Raw genomic sequence first — 12,736 nt, forward strand, 5'->3', positions numbered from 1 at the left:
CACAGAGAAACCCAGTCTTGAAAACCAAACAAACAACAACAACAAAATCAGAGCCAACACCCAAGACTCAGAGATTCAAATCTGTCTGGGACTGAGTCAGTTCTGCCTCCAGCCTCGAGTCACTGTTTCTCCTTCCCTCCCTTCTCTCTGACATTTTCTAAATAGTATTCTTCCCCATCGCTCTCTTTGTTTATTTATTATTGTTTGAAAGAGTCTTGCTATGTAGACCAGGCTGACCTTAACCTTGTATTGCTCCTCTCGCTGGGATCACAAGCCTGTGCCGCCACACCCAGTTGACACTCCTTTCTAATGGCTTTGGTTTTGTTTTGGAGACAAGCCCTCACTTGTGTTTGTGGTTCTCGGAATCAAACCCAGGACCTCAAACACTAGTCAAGTCCTCGACCCCAGCTCTGAACCCTCTACCTCTGAACTACACCCCAGCTCCTTAAGATCCTTTTTATTATAAAGTAGGAAGCATGTACAATGCATTCAAAAAAACCATGAGTGGATATAAATTACATAGAGCAATAGGTAGACCCCTGTGTAACCACAGCCAGAAGGCAGAACATTCTAGCAATAGAAGAGCCCCTCACTCCTCCACTGGCTCTTCCCTGAGAGGTGATTGGTTGGTCGAGAGCCCTTTCCTCTTTTCTTGGGTTAACTTTCACTCCCTTTTAGCCTTCCACAGTGCTGTCTCTCTATTGTGGCTTTTCATTCAACACTGTGCGATTCTCCATGTGTACACGCATGCTCCTCATAATTCCGAAGCAGAATCCCACCCTACACTGCAAAGCCGTAGCCTTTATTTGCAAGCCAAGCAAGAAGCTGCCGCAGATGCCCCATGTGACCCTTGGGATGCCCCTCAGCTTCTCAAGCAGCTGGTTATTGGTTTCTATGTGAGGATCCACTAATGTCCTAGCTCAAAGGTAGATGGACTATTCAGTGTTAAGGAATCTGTGAAGAAAGGGTTTAGTAGGGATGAGTAGGAGTTGAGAGAGGGTGATGGTGAGTGAAAATGACTGTGACTCATTATACGGTGTCAAACTAGCCGGGCAGTGGTGGCGCACACCTTTAATCCCAGCACTCGGGAGGCAGAGCCAGGCGGATCTCTGTGAGTTCAAGGTCAGCCTGGACTACAGAGTAAGATCCAGGAAAGGCACCAAAACTACACAGAGAAACCCTGTCTTGAAAAACCAAAAAACAAAACCAAAAAACAAAAAACAACAAAAACAAAAACAAAAAAAACTTGCAAAAGAATAAAAAAGTACGTTTTTTCTTACAAAACAAACAAACAAAACAATAAAACGGTGGGGCTATAGAGAAGACTCAGTGGTTAAGAGCACTGGCTGCTCTTCCAGAGGAGCAAGGTTCTATTCCCAACACCCACATGGCAGTTTACAAATGTCTATAACTCCAATCCAGGGAATTTGACAACTTCTTCCGGCCTCTGGGCCCTGCACACACATGGTACACAGAAATGCAAGCAAAAAAAAAAAAAATCCACTCATACACATACAATAAAAATAAATGTTTAAATACCCATACTAAGCCAGGTGTGGTGGTGCATACCTTGAATCCCAGCACTTGGGAAGCAGAGGCAGGTGGATCTTTGTGAGTTCGAGGCCAGCCTGGTATAGAGTGAGTTTCAGGACAGCCAGAGCAACACAGAGAAACCCGGCTTTGGAAAAAAAAAAAAAAAATCCATACTTCTCCATATGCCCCAGGCAGCCCAGAGACTTCCCAAAGGCAGGAGGTCCCATGGACATATCGCTGATGGTATTGGGGGTGCTCTTTAAGAACACTCAGTTGCCATAAGGTAGGCAGGACCTTGGAGGGCTTCAAGCTTCAGAAGCTGTAACTAGTGAAGGAAAAAAAGGGATGCTTTGGCGTAGAGCCAGGAACCTACATAGGTACAGCATCCTGGCGAGAAAAGCTCTTGACCTCATTGTGCTGGTGTGAGGATGATAAACTCCATAGTGCCTGCTCTGGGCCCGTAGAGACCCAGGCACGGCGGCAATGAGCAGGGTGGGGTGGGGAGGTCTGCAGTATCCAATCTGGGGTCCAGGGGCGAGGGCTGTGGCAGCCTCAAGGTGTGTTGGACAGGAGTGCAGCCTCTTGGCATTCTTTCACAACTAGGTTGTGAGGGTCACATTGGCCAAGAAAGACACAAACAAGCAGGGAAGAGGCTTGAGATAGGAAAGCACCCAAAACAATGAGGACAGAACAGGATCAAGGTCCTCATGCGGAGAGGTGTCCAGGTCTGACCCCTTGTGGCAGAGGGTGGGACTGCTCCTCCAAGGCGTGTCTACAGAAAGGGTGGAGTGCCCCCTCACCCGCAAGCCTGCTGCTACCTCTCCGGGTGGCCTCCATTCAATGTCCCTGTCTCACAAATAAAGAGTTTGAAAATGGGAGAGTCTGTGGCAGCCACAGGGCTGGGCAGAGGCGTTTTATAAAGGCTCAAGGGAAGACATTTCTTAGCTGAAAATTCTTCCTTCCTGTGTACTAACCCCTGGCCACCTGCTTCCTTGTCCGTATGAAAATGTCAACACAGGCTGGAAAACACAGTGTGAATTTGGAAAGACCTCTAGGGAATAGCTTGCTCTGCTTCTGGGAAGGGCATGGAACTGGAGGCCCTGAATGCCCATTTCTCTGGGGAAGTCATCAGGCCTCAAGTCAAAGATACTAAAGCTCCAAGCCCCCTGGCAACCCTCCATTTCTCAGTATCTCAGGCACCCCGGGAGAGGACCCATGTGTAGCTGAGATGGTCCTGTCTGTCCCAGAGTTCCTGATGCCCTGGCAGTTTGGGGGCTTGAGGGAAAGTCTGGGTCAGATAGCCGATGGGAGAGTTAAGACAAAAGGAAAGGGAATTTGTGTTGGAATGGCTGAATTGGGGGTACCCCTTCAGATCACGGGAGCCCCGCCCCTAGTCCTGGATTTACATTCCTGCCTGACTTCTCATGTGTCTATTAACCCTCCAGGTGCCTTTTCCCTGTCTGTGAAGGATGTCACCACCCAGGGGGAGATGGTCAAGCACTATAAGATCCGCTCACTGGACGACGGTGGCTATTACATCTCCCCACGGATCACCTTCCCCACCCTCCAGGCCCTGGTGGAGCACTATTCTAGTAAGAGGTGTTGGGGCACGGGGGTCCCAGAGAACTCTTGGGTTCTCTATTGTATGATCCCAAAGTTTATGAATCAACTGGGGGTGGGGGCTGCCAAGCCGGACTTAAGGAATTGCCAAGTTTCAGTTTAACGATTTAAGATCAGTGGCCTAATGCTTGACATGGGGTTACTTGGGAAGTAACAAGGACCTGCAGCCTCAGAGAGTGCAGGTTCCAGACATCATGTCCTGCCTGCCACAGTGGGAGGGAGGAGAGAAGGGACACAGCTGGGGACAGACAGTGTGGTTCCTAAGGGAAGTCTGCTCTGGTGGCCTCCAGATTCTCTTTTCTTCCCTGATACAGAGAAGGGGGATGGTTTGTGCCAGAGACTGACCCTGCCCTGTGTGAGCCCAGCTCCGAAGAACCCCTGGGCTCAGGATGAATGGGAAATCCCCCGGCAGTCTCTTAAGCTGGTCCGGAAACTTGGGTCTGGGCAGTTTGGAGAAGTCTGGATGGGTGAGTTGTAGCATCCCGGGTTCCCTCACTCTACTCTGTGTTCTGAGCCTGAAGTGGACACGGAGGCAGACAGCTCCATATGGGCAGCACACCCCCTTCCCTGAGATGCCTGTGAGGGACAGAGGCATAGCTATGTACCTTTACAGATGAGCTAACAAGACTCAGATGCCAAGGGACTCACGTTGTTGCTCTAGTTTCCTTGTAGTAGAAGAGACTCGAATCCAGCTCTCCCTAATTTTAAACTTACGTACACTTGACCATTTTATTAGGTCCTCAGATGCCATCCATCAGGCATTGGGAGCCAAGAGCCAGGAGGCAGGAGCTCCAGGGTCTGTGCAAACAGAAGCCACACTTGCTGGTGTGTGACTGTGGGAGCTCAGACCCCAGTGCCCACACCGTTCCATCATAGCGACTGCTGCTGCTGCTGTGTATTTATAACACTTTCCAAGCATAACATTGGGCCCTTTGTCTTATTCTGCTCTGGTCCATGTCTCTGGAGCACGACTTCAAAGTCCCATTCTGATGCCTCCCAGAGTCTCACACCCAGAACTGAGGCACCTCTAGCTGGAACTATAGACCTGATCCTCACAAGGCCCAATACCCTGGGAAGGGCAAGCCCCAGCTACTGCCTATGCCCTTCAGTGGATGTCGTCCTATTTCCCTCAGACTGCATGAATCCCACCACAGCCTGGGGCTGCATCATGGGGTCTGTAGAGACAGGCTGGCATCTTACACAAGACATGCACTCTTATCATCTATTCCCCTCAGGAACTGCATGTTCCAGCTTGGGCCTTGGGCCCACATAGAGTAGGGCTTGAATCTGTGGTGAAGGGTTTTCTTCCATGCCTGAGTGGCTCCTCCGTTCCCTTGCCCTGTCAGGTTATTACAAAAACAATTTGAAGGTGGCCGTCAAGACCCTGAAGGAGGGAACCATGTCTCCGGAAGCTTTCCTGGGCGAGGCCAACATGATGAAAACCCTGCAGCATGAGAGGCTGGTCCGTCTCTACGCTGTGGTCACCAGACAGCCCATCTACATCGTCACGGAGTACATGGCCAGAGGTGGGGCCCTTCCTCTCTCTACAGGACAGGGCTTAGAGGGTAGAAACGAGAGTGGAGCATGGTGGTGGGTTGGCCTGGCTGGGGGTTCCTATGGGGGATCTGTAAGCTTTATCTTATGAGAGGGGAGGCTGAGAAACAAGGGAGAATCATCTTCACAGAGCTTTGTTCTCAGCTCGGGAAGCGCAGCCTTCCAGAGCATGGAGTTTGCTTCTGGAGTATGTTTTCCACGTCCAGAACATGCATGCCCTGTGTTTCCAGAACCTCATTTTTGTTTCTGCAGCACACACATCATACTTTGATCCCCACTGTGATGGACAGAGCCTTGCAAATCAGAAAGAGCCATAGGCTGGGCATCCAAAGGTGGAACCCAGTTCCACCTCTTCCCAGTTACTGGAACGTTGCCAAGCCTGTGAACATTTCAAAGTAACGGGTGTCAAGGGAAATGGGACCCAGCAGCCTCTGTATGAGGTCCGGTAGCCTCTGCAGTGTCTCCACAGGGGACAGTTGACCAGGGATCAGACCCGGCTCTACCTTCTGCCTAAGGGACCTCGCCCCTCTTATGGCCCTGATGTCACCTTGTTTCCTGCAGGTCCTCAGTGTGACCATGCTAATTATAATAGTTGTCACCAAGGGAGCCGGCATCATAGACTGTGCTGGGTGCCTGCCTCCTGGCTGAATATTCAAGAGCACCTATCTGGCAGTGGAGGAGTCTCATTTTTACAAGCCCCAGCTCTCCCTCCTGGTGTCTTCTTGTTAATGCTTCCCTTAGGGGAAGTCTCCATCAAGGAGGGAAATGGACCTAGGAAGACACATGGGAACATAATGCTTGAAAAGAACACTAACCTCAGGCCCAGAGCTGGCATTTGACTCCAGCTCTGCTGACCTAAGAGACCCCAGACAGGTCCCTGAACTTGGCTGAGAACTAACTTTTGGAAGTCTAGGGGTGAGTGTTCCCATGAAGTATGAGGCTCCGCAGACATAGGCAGACCCTCCACCGACCAGGACCACAGAGCCGGGGTCGAGCCGCTTTGCAGTCACTGTCTCTCTTTTCCTAGGATGCTTGCTGGATTTTCTGAAGACCGATGAAGGTAGCAGATTGTCCCTTCCAAGACTGATTGACATGTCAGCCCAGGTTGGTGTACTATGACGCAGAGGAATCCTGGAGTGATGATACCCCCTCTGTGCTTTGTGACTATACTGAATCCCCTGGTGAGAGGCTGTGTTGGTCAGATGTGGGCTGGGCTGTGAAGGACAGAAAGCCTGAAGTACTAAGTGTATAAGTACCTGGAGGTGGACAGATGAGAGGCTCTGCCCACTGATATCTTCTGCTGGGCACAGAATCTTAGCATGGAATGACACCTTACTATGTCAGATGACCGCTGGCTTTACCACCCACCCCTGCCTCTTCTTAGCCAGCAAGAAGGGGATGGGGATAGAATTCCGCCTTCTTCACTCTAGGGACATTCCCATTTCATTTGCTCTTGCATGTCCTCCCCACTCCACTTGCCTCAATGACCCACTTGGCTGCAAGGGAGTCTGGGAAATGTAGTTCCAACTCTGAGCAGCCATGATGGGATATTAGGAAGGTAGAGATGGTGACCGGTGTTGGAAAGCCAGGGTGTAGGCAAGAGTTCTGTTTAGTAGGTAGGCAGGCATGCTTTGCTATTTTGTTCTTCAATGCATCCATCCTGTCCCAGAACTCCCAAGTCTTGACGCAGCCCTGGAACTGGCCCTAGCCTGATTGGCAGGCATGAGCCCTGTAGAGTACAAGGGACATAACGTTCTAGAGACACCTCCTACACCTACACACACACACACACACACACACACACACACACACACACACACGCATGCGCGTGTGCGCACACACACGCACATATGCACGCACTGACATACATCTACCATCAGGGAATTCCAGACCTCGTCTGGACTGGCCTTTGGTTCCCTCTGGGTCCATGGATAGAAGTCTCCAGCTTCTGTGAGGAGAGAGCAGAATCAAGATGGGGAGGTGTCTTTCTCCCCTGGGGATTCTAGCTGAGGGGTCTAACTGGCAGGAAGACACATCTGGGGGCTCTGAGTGCAGCTGTTAAAACTGGAACTCTCAGCAAGAAAGCTGTGGTCTGTGGTCAGGTCGTGAGACATGCTGTCAACACATACAGAGCTCTGAAGGGGAGCTTTCTTGCCCACACTTCAACCCACATGCCTGCTTGCCCACTGTAGCTTCCTACACTGCCCCATATTATCTGCAGCTGGCATCAGACTCAGGAACTGAGGTCACAGAGTCTTTTTCCACTGGGGTAGCAGAGACCTACTGAGGTGCAGAAAGTTAACCCTGGCCACTGGCTTTGAGGCAGTCACTTCCTGGTCAGAAGCCTTTCCTTATCTCAGGTCAGGTCATTCCTTTCCCTTATCTCTCTCTGCCCATTCCCTTTTAACCCCACGGCACAAAGACCCTCCACCAAGGGAAGGTTGTGAGAGTATGTACCTGAGTTCCTAGGCAAGTAGGATCCGTTCAGAGGCCGGCAGCCTGCAGGAACAGAAGAGAGCTGAGGTCACTTTATCCATCGATCAGTGAGTGACCAAAGCCTTAATGATCTGGCTCAGGTGCTTGGGACAGATGAGGCTCTTCTTCTATGAAAACCTCTGTTCCCCTAGATTCCACTCTCACCCTGGGACAGGCGCAGGTTCAGGGCCTCAGCCACAGTCAGCTCCTTCAACATTGACCCTAACTCTGTGTGCTAGAGATGACTTCTCAAGTCCCAGGTCAGAACTGTGACCTCCTCGCTACCCAGGAAGTAACACAGACTGTTGGACATTAGTGATTCAAGGCATGGTTGCTCTTCTCAGAGAAGTGTCCACTGAGGGAGCAACCCTGTCCTTCCCTGCTATCCCTGTACACCCTGTTCATCCCTTCTTCTCCCTCACTCAGCCCCAGCCTTCTTTTGCTATCCCTGGTCAGCAGAACCCGGGAGACAGTTGCCTGGAAAGGGAGGACAGGGTGTGGATGTCAGCCTAGGGTGTTTGACGGCAGCTTCTCTGGTGCCCTGGGCTCTGCTCTGGTCTCATGGGGAGGGGTGGATGCTTTCTCTCCCCACTCCCCACCCAGCCTTGTTCCTCATCGCCTGGCAGGGGATGTGAGGCTGGTGGGCTCCATTCTTGCTGCTTTTCACCATGTGGCCTGTCCCCTCAGATCGCAGAAGGGATGGCTTACATTGAGCGCATGAATTCCATCCACCGTGACCTGCGGGCAGCCAACATCCTGGTGTCTGAGACCTTGTGCTGCAAAATCGCTGACTTCGGCTTGGCCAGGATCATCGACAGTGAATACACTGCCCAAGAGGGTGAGCAGACTCTCCCCCCACCCACAGGGAAGCCTTTGCACTTCTCAGTTCCCTGAAGCCCCCTTGAACGTCTCCTTGGTGTTGGAGATGGGTAGGGAGGCCATGGGCCTGTGTTTGCCATGACACTGGGCTCTTTCCCGGCTAGTGCAGTGCTTCCTTTCCCTGGATGGAGGGAGGCTAGGCAGAGAAGCATCTCATGCAAAGGAGCACCTTGGGACCCTTTGTTCCTAACGGCCTTGGAATGCTGAACTATCTCCCTCCCAACCTGGAGACTCCCGTGCACAGGAATCTAGTAAAGGAACTGAGGAGCCCTGCAAGGGCACTCCATTCCCACTTGTCTCACCTGCTGATCCCCAGACTAAGTTGAGAAAATACTTTTCCCATCCAGTTCCTATCAACCTCCTGTGGAAGGAGGGGGTCATGGAGCACACCCTGGAAGACGCGGCCCTAAAACATAATCATCCCACTCTCGCACCCGAGTGAGGGTTGCCATGGAGCTCTGCTCTGTTAATATGAGGGAGGAGAATTGACTTTGCAGGGAGACTTCAGTGCATTGAGCAAGCAAGCAGTATAGGCTGAACGTACCCTAAGTGGTAGAGTCAGGAGGATAACCAAGGCCTGGAGATCCATACCTCTCCTCAGGGGACTTCAGGCTGGCTCCTGAGACTGAGAAAACAGGGCTAAGCCTATGGGATGAGGGTGGAGAGTTGGCAGTCCCTGGAGCTAATGCACTTTCCTGGCAGGGGCCAAGTTCCCCATCAAGTGGACTGCCCCAGAGGCCATCCACTTCGGGGTGTTCACCATCAAGGCTGATGTATGGTCCTTCGGAGTCCTGCTGATGGAGATCATCACATATGGACGTGTCCCCTACCCAGGTAGGTACTGCCCCTGGACTACTCACCATCCTCCTGGAACATCCTCATAGTGACTCCCCAGGCTCAGTATCTATAGGTACCACACACTGGTCAGAGCAGGGTCCCATCACAGGGACCACATACTGGTCAGAGCAGGATCCTGTCATAGGGACCACACACTGGTCAGAGCAGGATCCTGTCACAGGGACCACACACTGGTCAGGGCAGGATCCTGTCACAGGGACCACACACTGGTCAGGGCAGGGTCCTGTCACAGGGACCACACACTGGTCAGAGCAGGGTCCTGTCACAGGGACCACACACTGGTCAGGGCAGTGTCCTGTCACAGGGACTGAGGCCCAGACCTGCATTTTGATTGTGGGCTTCTGTCTCCTTGCTAGCATTGCTCAGGCCACAGGGCTTCATCCTTCCTCCCAAAGAGCTCATATGGATCCCCAGGAGCAAGCACAGTGAATGTTATGAGACAGCTTGTAGGTTGAGGACAAGATTTTCAGCTTAACCTCACCCCTCAGGGTGGGATCTCCAAAGTTCTGTCCTGAGGTGAGGACCTGGACTCCTGCCCAAGTCAGGAGGGCCCAGGCAGCTGCTATGGGTGGTTGTTTTCCACAGCATCCCCCTCCAGTGAATACTTACATAGCGAATACACATCCAGGAGAAGCTGCCTGTGATTGCTGAAAACCCCATAGTTCCTTCCCAGCTCTTCTCCAAACAGTGTAAAGCAAAAGGCATCCTTAAATATGTCACCAAGGCTGGGGAGATGGCTCAGGTGTGTGTGTGTGTGTGAAGTGCTTGATAGGCAAGCATAGAGGACCTGATCCTGGTTCCCCAGAACCCAGGGGTAACTCTGGGCACAGCAGAACAGGTCTGTAATCCTGGCACTCCTACAGTGAGATGGGGGAGAGATAGGAGAGACCCCAGACGCTCAAAGGCCACCTAGCCTGGAGTATGCAATGGCAAATAACATAGAGAGACCCTGTCTCAAACACGAATTAAGGCGACGATAGACACTGGAGGTTATCCTCTGTCCTTTGTCCTTTGCCCTCTGCCCTCTGCCCATTGTTCTGCTCTCCCTCTCGCACACACAGATTAGAAAAAAAAAAATTAGATGGCCCCAGAACCAGACGTAATGGCTCAAGCTTATGATCCCAGCACTTAGGAGGCCGGGACAGACAGATCTCCAGTTCAAGGCTAGCCTGGGCTATACAAGAAAACCGTGTTTAAAGAAACAAAGCGGTATGACCCCGACACCTATGTGACCTTCCAGGGTTAGGCTGGCCATAGTGTGTCAGAGCCTGCTGTCTCCCATCTAGTGCTGGTCTACCGTCCCCAGGGCCAGTCACGGCACTCCTGGAGCACCACCTGCCCTGATGCACCCTGTCCACCCTCCCGCAGGAATGAGCAACCCCGAGGTCATCCGAAGCCTAGAGCATGGCTATCGCATGCCGTGCCCGGAGGCGTGTCCACCGGAGTTGTACCGTGACGTCATCACCGAGTGCTGGCGGAGCCGGCCAGAGGAGCGACCCACCTTTGAGTTTCTGCAGTCGGTGCTGGAGGACTTCTACACTGCCACGGAGGGCCAGTATGAGCTGCAGCCCTAGCCCCCCGTGGGCTCTGCAGGGCTCCCTCCTGAGCCTCCTGCTGGATGCTTACTTCAGGTTAACATGCTCGCACCTGGCTCTTCCTCCAGCCCAGACAGGTTGTGAAGTCAGGTTGTGGAATGGCATACCTACTTCTCAGTTGAGGGAACCAGGGGACAAAGGTGGCTTCACCGTAGGGCACGGACGCTCGAGGCACAGCCTCGGTCCACCCTTCACTGACTGTGTGCCCTTGGGCAAGTTACCGAGCTGCTCTGTGTCTCCTGTTCCTTGCATGTAAAACAAGGAAGGGTTGTTTTAGAACTTACCTCCAACTGTGTTCGGACCTGGGAGGGTGCTGAGAGCTGAGTCTGAACTGTAAGGGATGAGCAGTGTGTAAGGCGGTCCTTACCCAGAGGGTGGCTGATGGCAGGTGACCAGAGCTCCTACTTCTCTGACCTTCAGAGCCTCGACAGCAAGGGTCTCCCTGTCTGCTGCTCCAGAACCACGGGCCAATCCTCCAGGTATCCCTGGCCTGGCTGTCTCCCTCCCCCCATCCCACCCCCGCACTTTGGGACTTTTCCATAATAAACTCCTGAGAGTTTTACCTTTCTCCAGGTCTTTACTGATCACGCAATCAGATGCGACACACAAGGTGTGTGCAGAAGGTGGGGAGCACCCTGAGCGCCACCCCACATCCAACACCCAGCAAAGGACACTGGGCACAACTGGCAATGTCTTTCCTGGCCAGCAGGTGGCGATCTCACCCCACAAACTCCGTGTCTGGACCTCCTGGGCTCCGAGGAAGCCAGCTCTGAGTTACCCCAGAATATGGACAGAAAACTATGAGATGGGGTGGGGATCCCCCCAAGTGCAGCGACTCTCTCCCCTGTTTTTCTGTCTCCCATGCATCCTGTTTTGTTTATATAGGGTTCTTTGGGGGGGGGACAATTTAAGTTTACAGAAAAATAAGCAGAAAGAGTCCAGTTTCCATAAACCATAAACCCTCAGTCCTTTTAGTTATTAACATCTTGCAATAGTGAGCATGCTTACTCCTCCTGGGGGGCCGATATTGACACACTTTACATCGGGGTTCACACGCTATCCTCTGTGTTCCACAGAAGCTTAAGGGCGCCGATCCATCAAGCACAATTTTTCCGGAATAGTCTTCCTGACCTAGGGATCTGCCGGTATCTCTGCCCTAAGCCTCCTGCATGCTGAGGTTACAGACACCCACAGTGATGTCTGGCATTTTACATGGTCACTAGGGATTCAAACTCAAGTCCTCGTGTGTGCAGAGCAAAGTGTTCTCATTAAGCCCTCTCCACCCCCTGTGGCTTCATATTTAAATGTGTCCAAGGGGGCACTAATGACGACTGCCCAGGATCCAGATCTGGGCAGCTGATCTGAGTGGGCTGTTGGGACATACTATTTTCCAAGAGTTCTGGCTCCATGTGAACGCCCCGTGGCTCTTCCTGGTTCTGGTGTAGAGGTGACGTCAAAGACTAGCTCACTCTGGCCACGCAGAGGCCCTTGCCAGGTGAGGCTGGAGCCCATTATAGACCAGGAAGAGTTGTCTCCACAAGGGGGCGCACTTTCCCCGCATTGAAAGAAGGTCCCCTTGTGTGTTCTTGTTCACAAATTTACACAGGACAAAAGAGCCTTCCAACCAGAAGGTGACACAGGAGAGTGGGGGAGGGGTATGTAAAGAGAGGGAGAAGCAGAGAAAATAAGAATAGGAAAAACATCATTTGGGGGAGGACTCATCTTGCTAACGGGGAGGGGAGGTGGCTGTGGAGTGCTGTGTTCTCCCAACCTTGGTGGTGGCCATGGAGACACTGGCAAGGAGCCTGTACCTGAGGCATCTGGTCATATAATGGTTGCCCTCTTGCCCAGAGCTCTGATGAAGGATACAGACTGAGCCTGGGAAGCCCAGGACCATTATGACCTGAGATACATATCTGTTTTCCCAGAACTGGGGCACACTAACCTACAAAATGAGAGACAATGGATGTCTGGGATAAGATGAAGTCCAAGCACTTTCTCTCACAGGGTATGTGGTACAGTGCGTCACACCTCTGAGCCTCAGTTTCCCCACCTGTGAAATGGGAACACACCAGGTGTGCTGTGAGGTTTTGTGGTGACAGTTCACCTGTGCACAGCACTTATTTCAGAGCCTGTCTTAGAGGAAGTTGCAGGAATGCCTGCTCGTATTATAGTCACCGAGTAGCCTGGGAGCTCTGACTGGCAGGCCCCCAGGGTGACTG

General features: G+C 52.2%; 1 protein-coding gene across 1 annotated transcript in view; it reads left to right on the plus strand.

The window, feature by feature from the left end:
• Blk (BLK proto-oncogene, Src family tyrosine kinase) overlaps positions 1–11,275 on the plus strand; it is a 45,776-nt gene extending 34,501 nt beyond the window's left edge. Inside the window, exons 7-13 of the mRNA XM_052734252.1 lie at positions 2,979–3,125; positions 3,468–3,620; positions 4,500–4,679; positions 5,735–5,811; positions 7,870–8,020; positions 8,764–8,895; positions 10,288–11,275. Of these exons, the coding sequence (XP_052590212.1) occupies positions 2,979–3,125; positions 3,468–3,620; positions 4,500–4,679; positions 5,735–5,811; positions 7,870–8,020; positions 8,764–8,895; positions 10,288–10,493 (1,046 nt within the window). The 3' untranslated portion in view covers positions 10,494–11,275. The remainder of the gene's footprint in view (positions 1–2,978; positions 3,126–3,467; positions 3,621–4,499; positions 4,680–5,734; positions 5,812–7,869; positions 8,021–8,763; positions 8,896–10,287) is intronic.
• Positions 11,276–12,736: the final 1,461 nt, after the last annotated feature.

This window comes from Peromyscus californicus, unplaced genomic scaffold (genome assembly GCF_007827085.1).
Source record: "Peromyscus californicus insignis strain IS unplaced genomic scaffold, ASM782708v3 Scaffold_12__1_contigs__length_115047231, whole genome shotgun sequence".
NCBI classification, from domain to species: Eukaryota; Metazoa; Chordata; class Mammalia; order Rodentia; family Cricetidae; genus Peromyscus; species Peromyscus californicus.